The sequence below is a fragment of the Idiotropiscis lumnitzeri genome, chromosome 3 (assembly GCF_059441095.1).
Source record: "Idiotropiscis lumnitzeri isolate Australia: NSW breed Sydney's pygmy pipehorse chromosome 3, RoL_Ilum_1.0, whole genome shotgun sequence".
Classification (NCBI taxonomy): Eukaryota; Metazoa; Chordata; class Actinopteri; order Syngnathiformes; family Syngnathidae; genus Idiotropiscis; species Idiotropiscis lumnitzeri.
In genome coordinates, this window is record NC_142393.1 from 14,405,323 (window position 1) to 14,429,209 (window position 23,887).

The 23,887-nt window shown below is 40.4% G+C and overlaps 1 protein-coding gene across 3 annotated transcripts in view; it reads left to right on the forward strand.

Moving 5' to 3' along the window:
* The window catches only part of prex1 (phosphatidylinositol-3,4,5-trisphosphate-dependent Rac exchange factor 1), a 79,216-nt gene that overhangs the window by 48,373 nt on the left and 6,956 nt on the right, over nucleotides 1–23,887 (forward strand). For all 3 annotated transcript variants that reach the window (XM_088290561.1, XM_088290563.1, XM_088290562.1), the window contains exons 15-34: nucleotides 172–247; nucleotides 1,476–1,548; nucleotides 5,291–5,436; nucleotides 6,876–6,968; nucleotides 9,703–9,851; nucleotides 9,925–10,010; nucleotides 11,529–11,668; nucleotides 13,346–13,490; nucleotides 14,391–14,566; nucleotides 14,676–14,837; nucleotides 16,258–16,468; nucleotides 17,653–17,920; nucleotides 18,397–18,615; nucleotides 20,531–20,619; nucleotides 21,392–21,474; nucleotides 21,814–21,904; nucleotides 22,014–22,142; nucleotides 22,243–22,284; nucleotides 22,924–23,141; nucleotides 23,347–23,449. In XM_088290561.1, coding sequence (XP_088146687.1) covers nucleotides 172–247; nucleotides 1,476–1,548; nucleotides 5,291–5,436; nucleotides 6,876–6,968; nucleotides 9,703–9,851; nucleotides 9,925–10,010; nucleotides 11,529–11,668; nucleotides 13,346–13,490; nucleotides 14,391–14,566; nucleotides 14,676–14,837; nucleotides 16,258–16,468; nucleotides 17,653–17,920; nucleotides 18,397–18,615; nucleotides 20,531–20,619; nucleotides 21,392–21,474; nucleotides 21,814–21,904; nucleotides 22,014–22,142; nucleotides 22,243–22,284; nucleotides 22,924–23,141; nucleotides 23,347–23,449 — 2,699 coding nt within the window. The remainder of the gene's footprint in view (nucleotides 1–171; nucleotides 248–1,475; nucleotides 1,549–5,290; nucleotides 5,437–6,875; nucleotides 6,969–9,702; nucleotides 9,852–9,924; nucleotides 10,011–11,528; nucleotides 11,669–13,345; nucleotides 13,491–14,390; nucleotides 14,567–14,675; nucleotides 14,838–16,257; nucleotides 16,469–17,652; nucleotides 17,921–18,396; nucleotides 18,616–20,530; nucleotides 20,620–21,391; nucleotides 21,475–21,813; nucleotides 21,905–22,013; nucleotides 22,143–22,242; nucleotides 22,285–22,923; nucleotides 23,142–23,346; nucleotides 23,450–23,887) is intronic.

Genomic DNA, 23,887 nt, shown 5'->3' on the forward strand with positions numbered 1-23,887 from the left:
CCCGCACTGCTCATTTCAGCAACTGGACCCCAAAAAATCTACTAAATCAAAATGGCCAGGAATTTAAGCAATCAAAAAAGGTTGTTTGTCCTTGGTTTCGTTTGACAAATGCCAATTTTTAGTTTTCACTTGCATTGACTTTTGACTTTGTGCTGTCTTCTGTTGCTTTAGGGACAGAGATCATCATTTGAAAACATTTAAATCAGTGGTGCCTGCTTGCAAACTCGTGGATTGGCTCCTCTCACAGGTACTGTCATTATGTTTTTATTAAAACAACAGTAAGGAATAATTATTGTTTTCTTCCAGGCTTCTCCCTAGAAGCATGGAATGACATTTTCTGCAGGTCATTACATGCACCACATGCATGGATCTGCTCCTGTAACGTGATTTGGGTTTTGGTGCTAAAGCTTTGCTCCCATGAGTGAAAATACAATCGATTTGTTTTGCGGACTTTGTGGGTGCTTGCGTTTCATCGTGCCTCTTCGGCTTGTGCACACAAGTAGCGGCGTCTCGCAACCCCTGCCATCATGCTAACACACACTGTACTTGTGTTGCGCACAAGTGAGCAGTGGCTCCTTTGCTTTGAGAAAGGATCAGCACCTCAAAACAGGCAATTTGAAAAGGGTCAAAAGTGCTGTAATTCTCGATCCTTGGTGTAAATTCGCGAAAGCACGTCTCAAACATGTTAAGACACCTTGGGACTCTTGAAGAGTTAAAAAAACATTGAAAGTTCTGTCCCTCCTTTGAAGCAGGTGTACGTGAGCACATTTAAGAATTTATTTGCCAGCTCAATATCCTGTGGCACAGACAAGCCAAAATCACAGCAGCCATGTGCCTACGCAAGAGTCTCGTTAAAGCTCAGATGACTGATGAGAAGAAAGTAAAACTGCTATCGTGGGCCTGAATATTATTCATGTTCAGCGTTTTGTTCCTGATATTAAAGTTTAATGTCCGTTAAAGGGGACTTATTCAAAGATCTCAATGTAGTGTTGTAATGGTTAAATATAACAAAGGTAGGTTTATTTGAATTCAGTCTATTATTTATTTTCATGGCAACAAAATATTTCTTTTTGTCTAATTAGAATTAATGATGGCTAATAATTAAGTGTTCAAATCCAAGTAATAAAATTATTTTCATTTAATAATCATTTGTTACTTTTATTTTTTGGAGAATCAATAACACATGTGAGTGAGGGGGGTACTCGTGGTACGTCAAAAAGGTTTGGGGTACAAAAGCCCAAAACGGTTGGGGACGAGAGCTGTAAAGTATATTATTAAGGTCATGCTAATAATGTATTTTTTAATTTTTTATTTTTTTGGAGAACTCAAGTCCGCCTCCTTATGTTGACTAAACATCCATCGAGTAAACCTCATCATGTTGAGTGCAAGAAATACTTCCGTCCTCTCAGTTTTGTAATCTGCTGTGCGTCAAGGTGTGATGATAGTGAATGACAGTGTGCGTCATCGTTTCCCAGGGAGACTGCTCGACACGAGAGGATGCGGTGACGCTGGGTGTGGGTCTCTGCAACAATGGCTTCTTGCATCATGGTCAGTTTTACCCCCGCTCACACGCATGGACTCGATTTTGGATGAATGCTGCTTACACACATGAGTTTTCAATTTAGTCACATTAAAACTCATTAAAAATATAACTTCTCTATCATATAATATTGCTAATTGCTTTGAAGCTATGAATAATTTGAACAAATAATCCGAGTAAATATCGCCAATGTTTACACTACGGATTTATTTAGTTCTAATTCCGTTTCATGCTTCACCTCAAAGTATTGTAAGGCGGTGATTCTCAACCAGTGTGTTGGAGGAGCACATTAGTGCGCCGTGACAACTCTGAAGGTGTGCTGCGGGAAATTCACCTAATTGGTTACGAATTTAGTTATTTCTATCACATTATGTATCTTTCTTCTATCTCTAACTGTGACTTGTAGTTTCAAACAAATATTTGAATTATATTTAAATGATCTTATATTAGATTTTAGAATTTTTTTTTTATTATTATTTTCATTTACACGATTACACAAGGTGGTTGTTAAAAAGGGCTTAGAATAAGAATGTTTTTTTCGCTCTAAAATGTTTCTCCTAAAAAATCCGAGACGAAAAGCAATTTGTAAAGTGGCCGCAATTTGAGTGCGGACGAAAAGTCCACAGTACAGAAAGAAATAAGTGGACAAGAAAAATAATTTAAAAAAGAACAGCAAGAAATGTTGTGTCTACTTGAGGATGAATGTGTCAATTTAAACTGAGAACCCAACCAATCAAATTGACCTCAGAACTGTTGTTGCTCATGACCCTAATTTTTTGGGAACAGATAACCTAAGAAAGAGCCTGCGTCATAAGCTCTTTAATCTTTTTGCCTCCAGCTCAGTGTGTTGAACATAAACAGCCTTAGCAGTATATCCGAACCATAGCTTGTTTAACTTCGCTTCAGCGCTGTCTGAGTCGTTTCACTGAACCACGGCCACCGCCTCCAGACCCATTACGAGCTGATCATCTTCATTAGCGTAGTATATTACAAAATGAAGGCCCATTGAAAGAAGTCATGTTTGCTTGAATGCCAGATAGAGTGCGTGGACTGCCAATCATTGGGGGATTTTTTTTTTATTTTGGTACCAAAAAGCGGAAACTGTACTTTACTAGCTTATTCTTTTACAAAACCACTGTAGTCAAAGTGAATGCTTAAAATGATCCATTCTAAAAAAATAATAATAGCGAAGACGTTTATTAAAAAAGCCCGGCATACATATTGGTTGGGTCTGTTATTCATTAATTTAAAAAAAGCAAAATATTTTCTGCTTTATACATTTCCACTAATTACAGTTTCTGTATGAAATCTCTTCAAGTAATTGTTAGAACAGGCTACACACACATACACGTATATGCATACATCCTGCTACCTTGTGTTTTGAAGAGTCACCTGTTCTGGTGTGTCCTTTTTTTCTTTTCTCCTTCAGGGTCATAACCTTTTTCTTTTCAGCTACTTTCACCTTAGTCAGCGCATCTGTTGCCCTTCACCTAGTTTTTCATTCCTCTTACTTTTGGGTTGTCCTTGACTTGCTGAGCAGTTCCTGCTGTGTTGTGGTGCAACACAGGCAATGTGATTACTTAAAAGCAAAACATTGAGGCGTTGAGCTTCGTGTGAAAGCCGCAGGAGCACTTTCACTTGCACGCTGTCATCTGAATCTGAACCCAGAACATCTTAATCATAACTTTCAAGGGACCCATACATTCTGCTTCTCTAGAACTCCACCCAGACACCTCCGAAAATCAATAAGTGAATTACTAGATCTAGTAATTAAGAGAGCAAAATGTAGATGCTACAAAACCATAATCAGAGTTGACCAATCCATCCAGATCTTGGCATCCAGGCCCTGAAGCACCAAAGCAGTCCCAAACCATAAGGCTCCATCTACTATGGAGTGGATGAGGTTTTGATGATGATTAGAGATATTTTTTACCCTTTCTAGCTTCCTGCAAGTTGTAAAGAGTTCTTAATTGCAATTCTTCCAAGAACTCCTTTTTGTCGGGAATGGTTCACTTAGGCCAGTGGTTCCCAAATATTTTTGGACATTATTTTCAATTAATTATTTCCTGCTTCAGAGCTTGCTGAGAGATGGAAAACGCGGCCTTCGGTAGCTGGAGTTTGACTACTATGATAAAATAATTTATATATATATATATATATATATATATATATTTATTTATTTATATATATATATATATATATATATATTTATATATATATATATATATATATATTTATATATATATTTATATATATATATATATATATATATATATATATTTATATATATATTTATATATATATATATATTTATATATATTTATATATATATATATATATATATATATATATATATATATATATATGAGGGAAGGTAGGCCTGCTGTCGCTAAAACTCATTCTCTTATTATTATTATTTCATTTTTATTTGCATTCATTCTTGTATGGGTTTTGATACCAATTTCTATGACATTTTCCCTTTGAAATTTTACCCCCCGTCTATTTTACTTCTGAGAGTCTGCTCTATATGGACATCACATTCCAAAGGCAAACCAAACCATTTAAAAATACATATCGTGTAGAAGACATTACATTTTCGTGCCGAAAGCCATGATTCTATTTTTAGTTTTGATACCCGTGTAGTTGAAAATGTTTGTTTTGTGTGCTTATATTGTGGCATCACTGTGCATGACATGCTTTTTTGGTTTTTGTTTGTTTAAATAAATAATAATTGTCATTATGAGGCCACAGCCTCGATGACTCAGAGGAGATAACTCACTTTGGTTTGAGGTGGCACAAGACCAACGTCAGTGTGTGTGTGTGAAATCAGTTTATGGAGCTTTATGGAACTCGAGGTGCCAGGTGCATTTTAAAGAGCTCAACAGCTGGGTATCTTTGGCTGTGTGCAGCCTGTTGTCGTTTACATCTGTTTACACATTATTTCAAACACACTCCCCCCCCCAAAAAAAAAACCAAAAAACTTTGGGTTATGACTTAACTTAAAGCAACCACATAAGTTCTGTTGATATTGTTTTGGTATTGTTCGTGTTCCTATGTCTGTTCCACTTCCAAAAAATGCGTGAGAAAGTAGCAAACATGTTAGAAATCCTCTCACTAAAGCCAACATTATGAGGCCACAGGCATAAGTAGCCCTATATTTTGTGGTCAAACATGTTGAGATCCATAAACTATTTGAAAGTCATTCCAAGCGTCTCTTGGCAACAGTTGTACAATTGTGTCGTGATATGCCCATGCTTGCGCAGCGAACCAATGCAAAATACAGAAAAAGTGAAAAGCAAATGTTGTACCACAAGGAAATGTGCTATATGACCAAAATGTTGTTTTTAATGTCCCGCTCACCTGTTTGAGTGGCCCCATGTGTTTGAGTTATGCTGAGCAGAGAAAAGAGATGAACAAACACACTACACAGGCTGCTTCATGAATCCCCCCCAGAGGGTCCGGCCGGCTATGTCCTGTTTTGGCTATGGCACACATGTTCGTGTCAGCATCACCGACCACTCACCCCAATAAGGCCTCGTTTGTGTGAACAATTGAGCACTTTTAAGACTTTTGTTTTGCACATTTATTGTGTTTAAACACAAAAATAACGGACACTCTCATTTTTTTTCAATGGAAATATTATATTTGCCACACATGACATGGATCAAGAAAGATCCCGATATATTTCGATATACACATGACTCTGTTTTCTCTCATTATTATATTTTGTGTGTGTCCCCCCCCCCACAGTTTTGGAGAAGAGCGAGTTCAAAGATGAGTCTCAGTTCTTCCGCTTCTATGCAGACGAGGAGACAGAAGGAACTAGCTCAAAGAGCAAACAGCTCCAGCGGAATGACTTCAAGCTCATCGAAAACATCTTGGTCAAGTCTCTGCTGGTAAGTTTCAAAATAAGTTTGAGGCAAAGTAGGTGAAAAAGATACAAAAGCAGCGATGAAATCAACCGTCCGACACGGACGGAGGCCCTTTTCATTTACAGTACTGTCGAATACATAAGTTGGTCTCTTCCACCATTAATGGAGCTACTTGTTGCTAGGCAGAATTTATGGGCTAAAAGGAAAAGGTCCTTGACAAGTTGAGGAAGAATGACTTTTTTTTTTGGCACAACACAGTTAAGAAAGGACTGGGTGTGTTGGCATGTACAGAAAATTAAAGAGATTCATGAGAAAGACTCAGAAAGAAAGACTAAAAAAAAAGAAATCATCACTACTAGTCACGACTTTAATCCTTTAAAATACTTATTAGAACAAATGAACAAGAATGAAAAATTTATTCTACCTCACAATATTTTTTTCCCAGTGGTTTATGTCTACAGATAAATTATTTCAAAGTTTGCTAGGATGCTGTTAAAGTGGGAGTGACTCACTTCCCCAAGTTCATTACATGATCTTCCCTCCATGGCTCATCCACACGACGCTAGTTACATCAACGTTAACTTTCCATGGAGACACATACGACGACTGTGGCATCTTGGAGCGTGTCCTCCTCACATTCTTTAAACTCTGCTTTGCAGCATAAATTGTTGTGGGCAGAACATGCAATTCAACACATATTTACGGCCCTGGCCCGAATTTGTATTCGGGCACGATAAATCAAAAGCATTTAGACACATTAAATCAATCAGAAGGTGGACTTGACCCCTTCGTACTCCCTCAATCTTATTTTTTTTCAACTTAGACATTTTAGACTAGTTGCTTCCAATTTTCGAGAAACCCTTTTCTGTTTGTGCCTCACTGCACCCAACAAGGGCCAAGCACATTTCTGAAAGTCGTTATTTACCGCAGCCATGTTCCACTCATCTTACACCACCATCTCCATCTTGAAGATGGCCATGAATATTCACGTAATGGAAGCCAGCTAATGTGCTCGCTAATGACAACATCGAGCCTCCGTTAACTGGGGAGTCGAGTGCAAGAAGCACAGAAGCAAGATGCTGTGCATTATGCACACGTATGCTCGGAACCGAAAACATGCACCTCTGCTCTTTAGAAAGAGTACAGGATTACTCAGAAGTCACATGCTACATTGAAATAAAATAGCATCCTTATTAGAGATATTTCGAATAGTTTAGTTACCTTAAAATAGGTTGATTTCATGTAGCTACGTGAGCAAGCTAAAATTTTAAAGACAGCCAGCTAACAACTAACAGAGCAGAACCTACAGCAACAACGATAGCCATAATGCGTACAGGTTCAATAAAAAAAAAATGAGCAACAATTATCTCTGTGGAGGCGGGAATATTCGATCGAGCCACAAGTGGTCAGTGAGTGTACATACGAGACAGGTTAAATTGAGCAATTCAATCGTTCTGTGCTAGATTCACCCTGAGGAGGAGGATTACGGCTTTGAGATTGAGGAGAAAAACAAGGCCATTGTGGTGAAGTCTGTCACCAGAGGCTCGCATGCTGAGGTACACACACACACACACACACACACACACACACACGCGGTGTTCCTTCCCCCTGCCCCATGGCATTAGTTCCTGTAGGTAACGGCTGTCTAATGTTTTGACGGCTGCTGTCTGTCTCCTTCTGTTTCCCTGGCGGAGCTTTGTTGTGATTGGATGCTGGGCCACTGGGCACGCCCACTCACATCTCCTTCACAAAAATAAGACACGCAACAAGTAAAATCCAATGTGTCACCTTCATGGCTGGGAGCTAAAATGGACTGTGAAACTACTTTGGATAGACAGATGATGCTGAACTGTTGTGTTTTTGTTGTTGTTGTCCACCACTGTAACACCGTAACACTTATTTTCTGAGGTGCAAAAGAAGACATTTGCATAAATCGATGGCAGAATATGCCGAAGATCAGATTTGACAGGGAAGACTCACGTTCTATGGTCGCTCCACAGAGAGCGCGTATCTGACATAAAGATGTCATATAAAAGTCAGATTTGGGTAAAGGCAAGAGAATCTGTTCAGACAGAAAATCGTGTAACTTCGCGCATTTGGCGCAACGTAAGCTGTCTTGCATTTTAACTCTTAAGACCACAGCATGACATCACATCTTATTGAACATAAGGTAATTGTTTTATTGTTTTGGTTTCGTCGTCGTAGTGTTGACTTATTTACTTTGTTTATACTTTTGTAGCAATGAAGAGGAAGTTATAGAGCTGAACAGATTTGTTTGAAAACATTTCAACATTTTCTAGGGCGGGGGTGGGCAACTGACCACACACTGTGTGGCCCCTTGATTATTTTTCCTTAAAAATTATTTTTGAGTTGTAATATCACAATGTCTTAATTGAGGTTACATTGGGTATTGTACTGCCCTAGATTACGTGTGTAAGCCTTATCCATTTTAGTGGATTTGGAATTATATGCAGTACAGGCATATTACTTCCATAATATTACAATTTTTAATAAGTTAATTTTTGTGAAAAAAAATGACAAAATGATTTCTTCAACCTAATGTTAGCATCTTGTTCAGCAGCTTTTTGCCATCCTTTAATGGTAATTGTGATGCATGGGTCTAGCTTCAATTATAGTCAGTCACTAATTGATTCTATAGATGACAACTGCTTAGACCTCAGCAGACGAGTCAGGCATGTGCAACTGGTGCGCAATTTGGTTTTGATCCAAATGAAGATAATTTGACCTTGACAAGTTTCTCCGCTCTACTTGGTGCCATTATGCTGTGTTATTTCAGTTTGTTTCCCACATTGCTCACCTTCTCAGTGTCTGGGTAATCTCTCCCTGCTTCTCTCTGGGCTGTTTTCACAGTAAAACCTCAATCTGTGCTCTCTTTTCTCCATTCCTCTCTTTCCCTCTTCGTCTTTTATTCATCATCCTCAGTGTCCCTAACCTCTCCACAATAACACCATTGGTAGTTGTGACATAGCCTGTGTGCCAGCACATTGAATGCGGCTCAGCTGATTCCCATGGGGCTCTGAAAGGGGTTCCCACACGCACACGCACACACACGGACACGCACACCCCCACACACACACACGTGCACAGCCCGATGATACTATTACATTAAGTCAGGCAAACTACTCTCTGCCTCTCCCGGTCATTCATCTATCCCGGGCTGTTATCCAGAGTCGGGGCCCCAGCTCAGCCAAGGCCACCGCTCCGGATGTGTGTCCACTGGACTCACACAGGACACACACTATTCTCACAACGTGACTCCATTTCATGTCCTATAGCAGGACGCCATGTAGTGTGTGTGTCATTAGTATTGTGTTTTTGACATAAACAAGAAAAGGAGGCATCTAGATGTTACACCATGCATGTAGTAATAACTGTGTAATAATTATGTAAGAAATGTGTTGTGCACTTAGATCAATTGGCCTTATTTGGTGATGGAAGATCGTTCATTCAGCTCATCTTATTTGTGCACTACTTCACGACTGAAGTATTTTTCATAGAGCAGGTTTAGGGCTATGTGCTTCGTTGTCGAATAGACATAACAAGGACTGGTCGATTATGGAAAAAAATATTGATCATGTTTATTCTTGGAGGGGGTAAAAAAAAACAAACAAACAAAAAAAAAAACGTTTAATGGAAACAATATTCATCCATCCATTATCTGTACCGCTTCTCCTCAAAAGGGTCGCGAGGGTTGCTGGAGCTTCGGGCAGTAGGCGGGGCACACCCTGAACTGGTTGCCAGCCAATCGCAGGGCACACAGTATTCCGACAAATCAAATTTATCTTATCAGAAAATAAAAACGCTGCAAGTGTATAAATATTAGAGTCTGTTTCTTTATATAAAAAACAGTGCGCTGGAGTTGTTGACTTGCTAAACACTTATTAATTGCCAAGAACTGTTGTAACATTTAAATAAACAATTTCAATAGAACACTCAAACTGAACTCAAGGATAGATACTATAGTATTAGACATTGTAAAATGAATACAATAATAATCCCATATATATATTAATATGTAGTGCAAATAATAATCAAAACTAAATTCCCCACCAGATTGTGGTTTTAGGTTAAACAAAAACTCCCTGGATGAACTTAATGGTTGATCTTGGCTTCAAAACAGTTCATCGAACCTGTTCAAACTTGCATTAAATTGGTAATACAAGAACTCAATGCGGTCCTCTTGTGACACTCTTACGATCAGACTGCAGGCATGGTGGGACGGTATGACCTATTATTAAAAAGATCATCTCTGTCCATCTGTCCGGCCAGATGGCAGGTCTGCAGGTGGGCAGGAAGATCCACACCATCAACGAGGACCTGTTGTTCCTCAGGCCTTTCGCAGAGGTGGAAGCCATGATCAACCAGGCCTTCTGCATACGACGCTCGCTGCGGCTGCTCGTCACCACCAAAGCCAAGGAGTAAGCGAATGCACGTGCGAAGGTGTACACAAGCTCATGGGGTCTCTGGTCTGATGGGTTATTTCGCTTCCAGGATTGTGAAAGTCCCTGACAACCCAGACAGCCTTTCCTTTCGACTATGTGGCTCGGCACCCCCTCATGTGTACGCTGTAAGAAAAGGTGAGTGACAGATTCCATTGACTGGGTTGCAGAATCATTAAATGAATTCCGCTGTGGCAGGCAGTCTGTAGTTGAATACCCGATCACCGACCCCCTCCAAGACTGGAACATTTCTCATTTGTATCAACTCCAAACAAATCTCCAACAATAATCAAAACAAAATGTCTGTATGGTTTTGTCGCAGCTTGTATATTCACTGCTAAAGTAGTTTTGCTCATGAGAAGTGTGCAGCTGCCGGAGTTATAATTACATTTACATTTCCTCAACTCAGTTACAGGCCTCATATATTTTGCAGACAGGACCCCAATGTTTGGGGTTCTGTGCACATTTTTCAGCAAGCTCATCCTTTCAATGACACCATCAGTGCAGCTAAATGCTTTGAAAGCGTTTATGGTGTCAAAAAGACAAATAACACGAGTGAAATGAAGGAAAAAATGCAGTAACTCTAGCCTTGAGCCACCTGTTCCATGCCGCCCCGAGTGAGCCTTTATTGGGTCTTTAGAGCCTCCTGTCACCTACGCTGCATATGGTCAAGGTTCAAATCCTTAAAAAGACCAAACTCTGCTTTCACAGATGCATAATTACTTAGATGTGATCCTAACCAAATCGAATGTTTATTACCTAATTTAGTTTCCCTCTGTGCTGTCCGATATTGGGTCCACTGGTTTTGTAGTTAGGTAACACGCCGGCACCCGAGGGAGGAAGTGATGCAAGGGATATTTTTAGATGGGAGAGATGCAGATAATGGAGGTGTTGATTGGGCATCCATTCTGTCAGGCCATTAGTGGCTTAGGAGAGCATGTTGTGGGGATAAATGGATGCTGGAAGGAAAAAAAAAAAAAAAAGGATGTTATGTTCTGATAACATCTTAAATGGGCTAATAATTTCTGATTTTGATACCCGTGCAAAATAATTGAAATACTTATTAAAAGGGTAATACCTTTATTATTATTTATTGATTGTCATGATGTTGGTAAAATACTAAAAATAGCATCTCTAAAAGATGAGACAAAGTTGCACGTTCTTTGACATTCAGTGTCACACTTTTGTTATTTGTCAAAATTTGGCTACATACGAGATATGGGGATGCTGGTGTTACTGTGTTCAATCCATGGTTGTTGCGTAATTTTTATTGAGGTGGTCTATTCTTTTGATAAGAAATGTTCCTCAAACTGAGGTCTAATGGAGTATGCCATGATCCTAAAAAATAGAAAATGTCCCAAAAATACAAATACTAATACATTTTGCTGACTTTGTTAATGACATCATGCTTTATAGAAATACTGGTACACCAAAGTTTTATGTATTTTTCTTGAATTTAAGTGGTACAATTCTGGGGTTCCTCTCTAATTTAAATTTATCTCTCAACAATTGACACCTGTTTTTCGTTTGCTTTTTGTGGTCATCCAACAAAGTTTCAGATTGTACATGTGCCCAAAATACTTTTTTTTTTTTAAACACTGTATTTCTGACTCATCTGATCTCACCTTTCACCTCACTCGTTGACCCTCGACACAGGCTGGGAGGCGGCGGGGGCGGGGCTTCAACCCGGTCAGGTCATCCTGAAAGTCAACGGCAACAACGTCAACCGCAGCGACTTCCAAGAGGTTCTGGAGCACTTCAGCGCGCCGCAGACAAACCTCGAGCTTCCCCATGTGGTGAGAAGACGAACATGTACAAAACAAACATGGTCATATTACTATTTAAGAGACTGTAACCCCACAAGTAGGATGACTTTGTATTTCAGCTATATGGCAAAGGTATGGGTAGAAATTGGTAGCTACAGAGTAGACCAACATCCAACGCCAAATCACCCATTGGGTTTACATATTCCGATATAAGATCACGGGCCCTTATGAAAAATGTTTTTATGAAATGTAATCCTTCACATGTTCTCTAAACATATAAATGTTTCAGAGATGTATTTGCAATTAGGTGACAAAGCATCCAGATTTGCCATGAATACTCAATGAATATTCAACTCCATAGGAATATTCAAATTATAGTCACCTTTTAATGAATATTTGAGGTAGGTTGACTGTTTATTGTTGCTAACGCTCTGAAACGTTTATGTTTTACAGAAAACTTGAGAGATTACATTTCAATGAAAACATTTGCGAAGGTTACATAATCGGCCAAGTCGATTTTCAAAGTCAAATGCAATCTCAAAAAGTGAGGTTCCCAAAATACGCACTAATTATTGCTTATTTGGATTCATTGTTGAATTACCCTGTTTTGTGAAGATTGACCCAGTAGTTCCACAGATATAAAGGTTCAAAGGGAGGCAGCCACGCCCCTTTTTTTTGCTCAAATAAATCAAATTTGGAGGACAGTTAACATTCAATTTAATATTGTGACATCACTATCAACAGCAAGTTTTATTCAAATCAATAATCGCCTGGTTAAAATTTTCCGATGTTTTTTGGGTGATTTGGCATGAACTGACCCATTACCATTATTTCAGCTACAAATGACATCTCGTTTTCCTCTTCTGTGAACCAGAACAAAGTTTCTTAGACAGATAGATGTGCAAACACACAACTGGAAACTCTCCATATTCGATTCACTTCTTCACTTCGGATTCATCCATCGTCTCTGAAAGCATCCACATTAGCACCACTGTATTTAACTTCAGCTGTGGGTTGCATGGTGTTTTTCCACATAAGTCAGTGTGTCTCACACTCAACGTTCTTAAGTCTCATATGTAGACAAGACTGCACACAAAAAAAGATTGCAAAATAACTTGACATGTATTTTTCTGCAGGATTGTCAACCACCGTTGCCAAGAATGTTTTGGTTGAATTTTTATTTCCCCAAGCCAAGTTTGAGTTCAGAAGTTCACTCTTTATTGTACTCGTGCAGCATCCAACCTGCGACACTCACGTCTGGCTAACAGGAAGTCAGTGGTGCCAGGCAGTTTTTCACAGGGTTTCACACAGAGTGGGACGTCTCCTCAGTGTGTTAAGTGCACTGAAGTGTTTTGTTTTCTTTCAGTCATGCCCGCCCACTATTCTCTTTCCAAATCCTCTTCGCTCACTCCCAATGAGCAGGCTCAGCCAAAGTGTGAATCCTTTTTGGATTTGTTTCACTAAATGGTTGCAGCTTCATTTGATATCAGGATGAATTAACAGGATGTTGTTCATGTGGTTGATTGCACTGCGGAGTTTGTGGTGGAACATGAACCGAACTCTCGGTGGAGTTTCTTAATTCCCTTTATTACGTGCATATATAGAAATTGGACAGTGGATGCACCCGATGTTATGAAAAATTAACAGTTATAAATTTGTTGGTAAATATCCTATTAAGTGTTAATCTCTGCTCTCCTGCCTCCTTAGTGTCAGTGGGTGTACCGTGCTTTTGAGGATGTGGAAGAGCTTCAAGGCCATCGAGCTTCAGCTGAAAAGGACGGGAGTTCGTTCAGGCCTTACCCTGTCGAAAATGGCTCCGACCACAGTGAGGAAAATGGCACCAATGGAACAGGTGACTCATTATGCGCGTTTTTCCCTTCTTTGGTTTGTACTACTTTGAGACTCATTTGTGGTTCATCCATTTAATTTTCACCTGTGGGCTAAAGCTGCTTGTCTTATTGAAGATTGAGTAAAAATGCAACCATAACGTGAGCTCATTACATATTTTTTCCATCTGGAGTGCCTGAGACTATTAATGTCTACGTCTTGTGTCTATGCTGAAAAGAATTCCAGTTTAGAAGTTTGTTTGCAGTCTGTAGCATTCTCTGCAGCACTCTATTACAGTCACGTGCAATATACCTTTTAGTTAGCGTTAGTTATTTGGCAGGATTACACAAAAGCAGAATGCACAAAATGGATGGGTGGAAAATGGGTCGATAATAAAATTAAAACATTAAATCTCAGTGCAGGTCTGCAAAAAGTGCAAATCAAGGAATCTTTTTTCACTTGTCCCTTCCCCTGGATATGATGCTATGTGTGAAAACCGGCACTCATTAGTGCCACCTACAGGAGTGGAGTGCAACAGAATCACACAGCACTCCATTTTTTTTTAACTAAGTCGCCAGAGACTTATGCGAGCGTTTGAACTAAGCAGATGTCTTTTAATTTCAACAGGAACTCACTGTTTCAAGCTGTTGCTACTCCGAGTGCATGCTGCAATTATTAATTTTCCTCGATTCTTAGTCAAATATTTTTGATATTTAAAAGAAACAACATTTCAAGAGTCACTTGAGATATAATTCAGTTGCACACTTTTTTTTAGTCACTGCTCAATTCCCCCTGGACAGCACACGGCTTGTCGCTTGTCTAGAAATGTACACGTGGACGATATAAATCCTATCACCATTTGTTAAACAGTCTGATGCTTTGCTTGAGGGCAGGAAATATTTCTTTCTTTCTCTCTGGCTCACAGATTATAGACTGGGAAGGCTTTCCATCTCAGATGATACACCGCTGGTCAACCTGACTGTGGACAATGTCCACCTGGAGCATGGGGTGCTCTATGAATACGTCAGCACTGCTGGGATAAAGAGCCATGTCCTGGAGAAGATAATGGAGCCCAAGGGCTGCTTTAGCCTCACTGCGAAGGTTGTTAGCAGGTTTTACTCGTCTAAAAATAGTATTTTGGATTCACTCTTCATTATAAATATGTTATATACTTGTGTATATTCCCTTAACTTCTATACTGTCTACGCAGATCCTCGAGGCATTCTCCAGTGATGACAGGCTGTTTGTTCGTAACTGCAGCCAGCTCATCTCGCAGAGTGACAAAGTGGTCACGATGCCACAGTATGAGTTCAGGCACATCTGTGACACCAAACTGGAGAGCATCCGATGGCGCATCAACAGCTACCAGCAGGTATGGAAGCACACTGGTCTTGTTTCATGAACATGAGTTGAGCATGGTTATTGTGGCTGGCTTCCCGTTAAGACATACTGTCTTCAAATGTCTTTTGTGCTCATGTGAATGTTACTGTCATTTCTCAATGAATTTGAACATCCTTCATTTAGGACGGGTAATCTGGTAAATCATAATTTCAACAGCAAAGGCTCCGTTGATGCAATCTATGTTTGCCGTTTAAAGAAGAAAAATAAACAACCCTATTGTTGAATTTCAGATTTTCTTTTTGTTTCTATATATTTTGGCCAACTCTTCCATTACAAAATTGCTTCACTTCAGCAACACCGACTGGTTTTCAAGGATAAACGTCATATTTAAAGTCGTGCCACATAATTTAAATCGGATTCACAAATCTTATCATTTTTTTAAGCTATTCAGCTTTACTGGTGTGTTTTATGTTTGTCCTGCTGAAGAATCCAAGTGTGCTTTAGTTTGAGATCATGAACTGATGACGGAATATTCTCTCTTGTGAATGCTTCTATTACTCTCAGCAAGTCATCCAAGTCCTGGACTAACAAAGCATCCCAAGATTGGTTGTAATCAGCTGTGCTTTTTGCTTCGGAACTCTGTCATGAATGACATTTTTCCCCATTCTATCCATGTTGTTGAGTCATCACTGATGTTAACTGATACAAAGGAGGCTTGTAGTTCTGCATTTGTCCAGTCCTCATTTGTGACCTCTTCAATGAATTGCTGTTGGTTTTTTTTCTGTTGGCCGGCCACTCATCGGAAGGTTCACCACTGTTCCATGTTTTCTCCATTTGTAGATAATGGTTCCCATAGTGGGTTTGCTTATAATAATAATAATAATAATATTCCCTTAATTAGTCCCACAATGGGGAAATTCGAGATTCGAACCCAGGTCTCCTGGGGAGACTGGGTCCTGAACGCGGCGCCTTAGACCACTCGGCCATCCTGGCAGCCAATGTCACTTACATTTTTAGAAATTGATTTGTACCCCTTTCCGGAGACTGGTAGATGTCAATTACTTCAGTTCTCATCTGTTCCTGAATTTCTTTGAATCATGGGATTTTGTTGCATCTTTTTGAGATCTTTTGGCGGACTTCAATTTGATCAGACTGGTTCTATTTAAGTGAGTTCTTGATTGACCAGGTCTCGAGGTAATCAGTCTTGGGTGTGGTGAGTGAAAATGAACTCGGCTTTAAAAAGAAATTGATAATCTACATTTGATTCATGATTTAAAAAGGGAGCCTAGTCCTTTTTCCGCAAAGGGCCAGGTAGCTTTCATTAGTTTTCTTCCCCTTCAAAAATTAAATCACAATTTAAAACCTTTTTTTTACCTTTTTCTGCTACAGAGCTAATTAAGAATTGTGCAAAATTCTTAAATCCTTGTTGTATTTCCAATATTTCCTCCCAGTTTTCCTTGGAACTTCGAAACATGGCCTGGCCCACCTTGAGGCAAGCTAGCAATCGAAGCCACCCGCTGAGCTGCATGGACTTTGTTCCGACCAACTTCCACATCAACCTGATGCAGGTTTCCTACCCCAAAAGTGTTACCTCTGCCGGCAGGACCTTTAGCATCCGCTTTGGACGGAAGAACTCTCTCTATGGTCTCGACCCGGATCAAGGTAGCACCCTATTTATTGATTAATAAATGCACACAATGTTGAAAGCGCCGGACATTTCATCCGATTTTAGTTAGCTTGGTCATAACAATGCAGTGTTCCTTTTAATCCTTTGAGATCAGTCCGTGATGGTACGGGCAGTAATAGGCGACTTAACAGCAGCTCAGCGATCACTCTGGCTAATTGACCTTTATGGCCATTTAAATCCCACAGTGCAGGGAATGGAATGCCATTAGTTCGCTACAGCAATTCCCGTAGTAAATTCGAAGAGTGCTTCGCTCTTCGGACCCCATTAGCCCTCGGCCACGTTCTTGCTATTGACACGAGAAGTGACTGGTGTCATTTGCCAACGTAGGAATGTGATGGTGCTGCGGTAGAGAAAAATAGATGTTGCGTGTACATGGAAAGAAAAGTCTTCACGCAATAATTCCACAAAACAATAGCGGTGTTATCAAATTTTTCTTTTATTAGTTGTAGATTGACTTTTTGGCTTTCTAAATAGTGAAATAGTCTCATGAGATGTAAATGCAAAGCAGCTGTCGAGACAACATGTCTTAAGTTGTTCCTCGGGCCTTGCTCGTGCTCCATCAAACATCTGCCTTGCAGTTGCATTGAACAGATGTTCTCATTCATCTAAATAATGTAAGTTTTAAAAATAGAGCACGAGACGCTGCTTTATGTCAAAGTTACTAATAATACTCACTCTGGGCCCAAAGCAGCATTTCTCAGGTTACGGCAGCTTATTTGGTCTTTTAACGTAAGAAAACATTTGACTTAGCGCTGTATGTCAACAAACTCTTCCTTAAAAGGAACGTAGACAAAAGTGTTGCTTCATACGTTGAAACATCTGTTGTGGATATCAATGTCAGACAGTCAAGTCTGTTTTTCACCTACCGCTGCCCACAAGTGTTCTCGACACTGCCCTATTTTATAGAACTTGATTCTTCTCTTCACACGTCTGCATTTTCATATTGTGTGCGCTACTCCACTCTGTTAGTCCAACATTGTACTTTAATCTGTATTAATCAAATCTTCTCTCTATTGTTTTTTTTACTCTACTCTTACTCCAAGCTACTCTACTGGTGTACTCTTTTTTTTTAATCTTTCATGCCTCTGTTTTCATCTATATATAATTTTCCTCGACTCTTCTATGCGACGCATTCATCTACTCTACTTTTCACATACAGCCCAACTGAACCCGATGTCACACACCCAGCATTGTGTGACAAGCATGGGAGCGCCTTCTTGGAACTCTTCATGCCTGGATGGGGAGGACGGAGAGGAGTCCATGAATGGGGGCGAAAGTTTGATGGACAGTCGAGGTCACGGCGAAGGCGGCTTGAGCTTTTTGCTCAAGCAGGAGGACACGGAGACGCAGGACGCCTACCTTCACTTGTACAGCCGCCTGGATGTCGCTGTTCGAGAAATGAAGCAATATGTGGCTCAGATAGATGTGTAAGTAGGAACGGTTGATTGTTCTCTCGTCTTTCATTCGACAGGAAGTCTTGACTTATCTTATCAAAACATTGGCATAGACGTTGCGTGTCTCGCCTCCTCAATGATATTTAGAAAACTCTGTGGAAAGAGTCGGGAGCAGCCAAGCCCACGTCATCATTTGAGCGTTTTTTTGTTTTTTTTTGCTGTGCTCTTTTCCTTGTTTAAGGCTGACGATTTATAAAAAGCACATTCCTCAGGCCCAAAATATTTATGGGCCTGGTCAGCACATGAATAGAAGAGAGAAATCCGTGCTCATTGTGAGTCTGTACCGAGGAAGGGGTGTAACATGCAACATTGAGTGCAATCTTTGACTGGGAGGGAGTCTTTGTCTTGTGACATAATGCCGTATACATGATTATAATTCCAAAATAACTCTGTTTGTCAGATTCTTTTTTTTTTTTTTGAACGGAACATTTTTTCTTTTATTTCTGCAGTCTCTTGTCATCCATCACCGAGCCCACACAGATCCAGACAGGTGGAGGAGAGGCTCCTGTCTATGAGACAGGCCAGCCCCCTTCTTTGGGCCCCTCTGAGGATAGCTGCGACCAGGACAAAGTGGAGCAAGGTGGCATCAAAAGGGTTTGCTTCAAAGTGAACGAGGAGGACCAGGAGGACTCGGGTCATGACACAATGAGCTACAGAGACTCCTACAGGTGACTGAATCGTGACTTGAGATTTCAGTATAGCTTAAAGTATATTGATGCCTGTGAATGTTACTCATTCTGCAACATTTTCCAAATATTGGATGCTCAAGTCCTTGGAGACACAGGAACGTCTTGTCTCACTCCTGGATTAAACATGAGCAAGTGTTTCAACTCGTTTACTGACTTCACAAACCCATAATGCAGCTCATTTCCCCTCTTCGGAGCCTGACAATTCATTCCAGATGTTGGCATCTTAATTTAAGATTGTAGGGCTAAAAATGACTTCAAAATGTTTTGGTCTGATCTGGTTATGTAATTTGCTTGTTGTGAGCTCACTCGAGTGTGTGCGTGTGTGTCCCACTGAGGCCCGCCCTCCACCACCCACAAAGATGTAGTTATTGGTCGTTGGTGCGTTGGGACGGTCTCTAATCGAGCCAAGCGTTTGGGGTGCGGCCTTCTGGCCCAGTCTCTCATTACGACTCCACCACAACGTGTGGAACTTACCTTATTGCAATAGGATGTGATGGGAAATGTAGGCCAGGCTTTGTTTGTTTACGCACTCGTTTGACAATAACTTGAAGATAACGCTAGGAGAGCGCACTGGGGAGTAGATTTATTAATCATCCGTCTTGTGTAGTGTTGAGAGTTGTACTATTAGAAAAAGGAGACAAGATGAAAGTGGTTTATGCTCACAGACGGGTGATAATAAATGGGACTAAGTGTGCAGCAGATATCGTGATCGGCAAACTGCCATGAAATGGGTTTTGAATCTCTGATGTGAATCCTGATTCATTTGAGACGAGTAGTAGTGAGTTTGAAGCATGTTGTTGATCCCTTGAGGAGTCTTCAATTTGTTTTTTTTTTTTTATTGGTCTCCTGCTTCCGTTTTTTTCTCTTCCTCTAAAATAATATGGGCTTTGAATAAACTGAAATTATACAGTGACATCATCACCTAGAGGGCTGACGTGCATGTTACAATGTTTTAAGTCAGATTGTTTTGGCAATGCCGTCTGTTCTCTGTTACTGTAATTACTAAAATACACAGCTGTCCACTATATTATTAACTTTCACTAGGACTTGCATCTCTATTTAGTTATACATCTGAGTATCCTGTCAATATTTATACTCTTATAGTGTAAATTGTGAAATACTTGTATTTACTATATTTACTGCCGGCATAAAAAACTTGCGCGTTTGAGTGCGCCAGTGAATAAAAAGTGAATGGTGAACCTGAGCCACCAAAGCGGTGACAGATTGCTGTGTTAACACTGCCCGCTTAATTGCTGCCATCCTGCCCACCCCCACCAAGCAGACTCGCACGCACACACGTTAAGGAGCACCACACAGACAGCCAGGTGATAACTGGCCATAGCTTCCCTCCTGTGCAGGAAGACAAAGGCAGCCTTGTCGCGCGGTAGACGTACTGCGAGGCCATCCGTCATTTCGCACTCTGTGAATCATTTGCGCCACCTCTAAGCCGCTCAAGTGCGCACAATTAAAATTGATGTATAATTTAAGACACAGAAATCGTCAGTGTGCTCCTGCAAATCCTGTTGGATCAAGTCTACATATGCCTATAAATACCAAACTAAAAAAAAAGAGAAACGGGGATGCGCATTTACTATATTCTAGTTCTGTTTTCCATGTTGAAGTCATGGATGGATGGTTGGATGAAGTCATTCGAACTTTTAATGCAACGCTTTATTGAAAGCCTCTTTGGTTGTTGCTTCAGCGAGAAACATTTCATTATCTTTGGTATAGCGTAAATCACAAAAAAGACATTTACAATCACAAACGTATTTGACTGTATAATTACAAGATAAAGCTTGGCATACTTCTACTGTGGTTGCAGAGCGGAATGACGCCTTTAGCTGTATGTCGCATTTTAACTGTGTGTTGTTGTTTTTATCTGCTTTTATGTCAGTGAATGCAACAGCAACCGAGATTCCGTCCTGTCCTACACGAGTGTGAGGAGTAACAGCTCGTACCTGGGGAGTGACGAAATGGGATCAGGTAACAATAAGCTGAAGACACAATGTAGGGCAGTGCTTTTTTGCTGTTCGGTATTCATCCAAAATGCCACACTCTTGTCTTTTTATCTGCTTTCACACACTTTCAGTCCTTTCTTTTTGAAAATTTTCTGCCTGGCTTTTGGCCACATTGGCGAATAACGTCCTGATCCAATGTGAGAGCCAACGCAGAGAAAAATGTGTCATTGGCACAAACAAACAATTCTGCACTAACAACTATTGACGCCCTTGGGTGCAGTTCTTCTTTGCGTGAATGTCAAATATTAATCCAAATTCTACTTCTTGGTTTCATTTATTTGTCACAAGTATATGATTATGATGTCACACTTTAATGCTCCAATATTTAATAATTGATTTTGAATAAAACTCTATATGCTGTGAGTGGTCCACCAATTTGCATCAATTTGCTGAATAGCGTATATTTGTGGTTGCCATGGTGACCAATGATCTTATCTTCTTTATTGCACAATAATATTGATTAACCAGCCAGGACGAACCATTGTGTACATATAAGGTTAATGCGCGAAGAAGTGACAGTGGAGGTGCGACCACAGTCATATTCAAGAAATATGATCGGTTTTGTAAAATGTATCGTTTCTTAATGTCGAGCAAGTTTGCACCCAGCCCCCCCCCCCCCCTTCATTGGAGCAAATGCTAACAAAACATGAAACAAATACACCTGCACCCTGCTGAATTGAATTTAGTGTCGGGGGGGAAAAATAAACATGATATACGGCATGTGTTCTGCTTGCTAGGGGATGAGTTACCTTGTGATATGAGGATCCCCTCAGACAAACAGGACAAGCTGCACGGCTGCCTCGAGCACCTTTTCAACCAGGTACGGTCACTTTGGAATAAAACTGTCTGTATGTGTTGCTGCACCAAAGTTCTGATTCTCAATCTTTGGTTTGAGTACTGCTAGTGGTACACGGGCTTTCTCTTGTGCTATTTGTGGAAGAGGAGGGAGGCATTTGGAAAATGTAAAACATGTACTATTATCAAACGTTAAAGTGACGCTTGTGGCTATGCAAACAGCCTGTTATGTTCTCAGTCAAGAACGTTACTTATTTGTTTTTTTTTTTAAGTACAGTTCAGTTTTTTGTTTTGTGTTAAGGCTGCCTTCTTGTTTACATTCCTGGTTGAGTTTATTTTTCTTTTATTTTTGTGTTGCGCACAGGTTGACTCCATCAACTGCCTCCTCAAAGGAAGTGTCATGACCAAGGCCTGTGAGGAGACCAAGTACTTTTACTCTGACCACAGCCAACCAGGTTCATATTTACTTGTGTGTGTATGTTCACGTGTACGTGTGAGAGTCTCTTTTAATAGTATCCCCAGCCGCTGATACACACTCAGATATCGCTGATTTTATCTGGCCAGAGTTTCGCCAGACGGAAGACTGGACTGTTCGTTGTCGTTATGTCATCCACAAGAACATCCAGGAGGACCCTTGGAACCTTCCCAGCTCTATTAAAACTCTGGTGGAGAGCCTGCAGAGATTTGTAGACGGTTTGTTAAATACACGCCCACACAAATACGTCAACTAGTGCATACTTTGGAAGCATGACTGCATGTAGAGTATGTACTCAAATTATTACTTTTTTTGCAGATGGCAAGAATCAACTCCTCCTGGCGCTGCTTAAATGCACAGGTAGCGTGATTGTTTTTCATGTGACGGCTTATAAAACTAAGAACTCATAAGAATGTGAATCAAGACACGACATTGTTATATGTAGACTTTTGAAGGCCGCTCTAGAAGTGAATCTTCAATCTAGCTGGTGCAGATGTGCCTCGTATTGTGGCTGGGTCAGTTCATGGATTTCCGTCTTGTTGATGGAGCAAGCAGGCCAGCAGAAAGCGAGACTGGACTCCTCCATATTTGGTGCATCTGCTCTCATTTTATTGTCCTGTTAGGTCACTGCGGTATTCTGGCCGTCTTTTACTTGCTGTCTTTCACATTAAATACTGTACCTAGAATGTGGAATGCACTTCCATTTTAGCTGAGAGCTGCCTCTTTAGTGGACATTTTTAAAAAGCAGCACATATTTTTCTGCCAGGCATTCCAGTCAGGCTTATTTTATATTTTATTTGGATTTAATTGATTAGTTTTTTTCCCTTGTATGAACTTATATTAACTGTAAAATGTTTGGGAGTCTACATTTGAACCATGTGAAGTGTTTTGTGAGTCCATCCTGTCAGAAGTACAACAAAGTAAAAATGACTTACTTACTGTTAATTACTACTTGCCTTCACTCACTCACTCATTCACTTTGCGTCTTTCTTTTCCCAGACACAGCTCTGCAGCTTCGGCGCGACGTCATCTTTTGCCAGGCCGCCACGGCTGCTGTGTGCACACTGGCTGAGCAGCTCCTTGCCGCATTACGATGCCGCTTCAACAACGCCGGCGAGTACCAGGAGGACAGCAAGGAAACCAGCCGCAAATGGCTGGAGCAAATATCTGCCATTGGCGTGCTGCTGCACTTGCAGTCCACGTTAGCGCCGCATGTGGTGAGGACAAGTTGAAAGGTTTCTATTCAACATTTACTGAAAGAAATCTTACTAAACCTGGTGTTAACATGCCGCATTTTCTATACGTGTATGTACTTGAAATTAGAGCACATGACAGGAATCGATTAAGAGTTTTATTTGAATACATTTGTGCCATTGGTGCATCAAAACTGTCCTGCAACCTACTCCTTCTTCCCCCTCTCAGAAAGAAGAGCGAACCATGCTAGAAGACACCAAGGCGGCTCTGTCAGACTTGGACAAAGTCACAGTGTTGTTCAGGCAACTGGAGGATGAATGTCTAGTTGCAAGTAAGACACAAAGACGTCTTCAGTCAGTCCAGCCCAGTCAAACCAGACTGCTGGTGATGAGCAGCTGTATGCTTTAACTGAATTGGAATAAAGTTCTTTTATGTGTGCATATGCTCACTTTGACTTGACCGCAGACTTTGTTCAAATGAGAATGAATACTCAGAATTTGTTCAAATTCATTGAAAGTATTAGATGTACTGCAGTTGTTGTTGGGAGCATCTTAAAAAAAAGATATACAATTATAGCCCAAATGGAACATTCCGACTACTTTCAAACCTTGTGCGCAAACTCTGCGCTTTGCCGTATCCATCTACATGTCGTGAGCACAATTTTTCGCTGTTTATTTTATGACTACTTTACTGAAGTTGTGTCATTATTTACAACTTAGACCCGCTGCAGTGCAATCGAACGCCCATTGGGCAGTATTGATCAAACAAC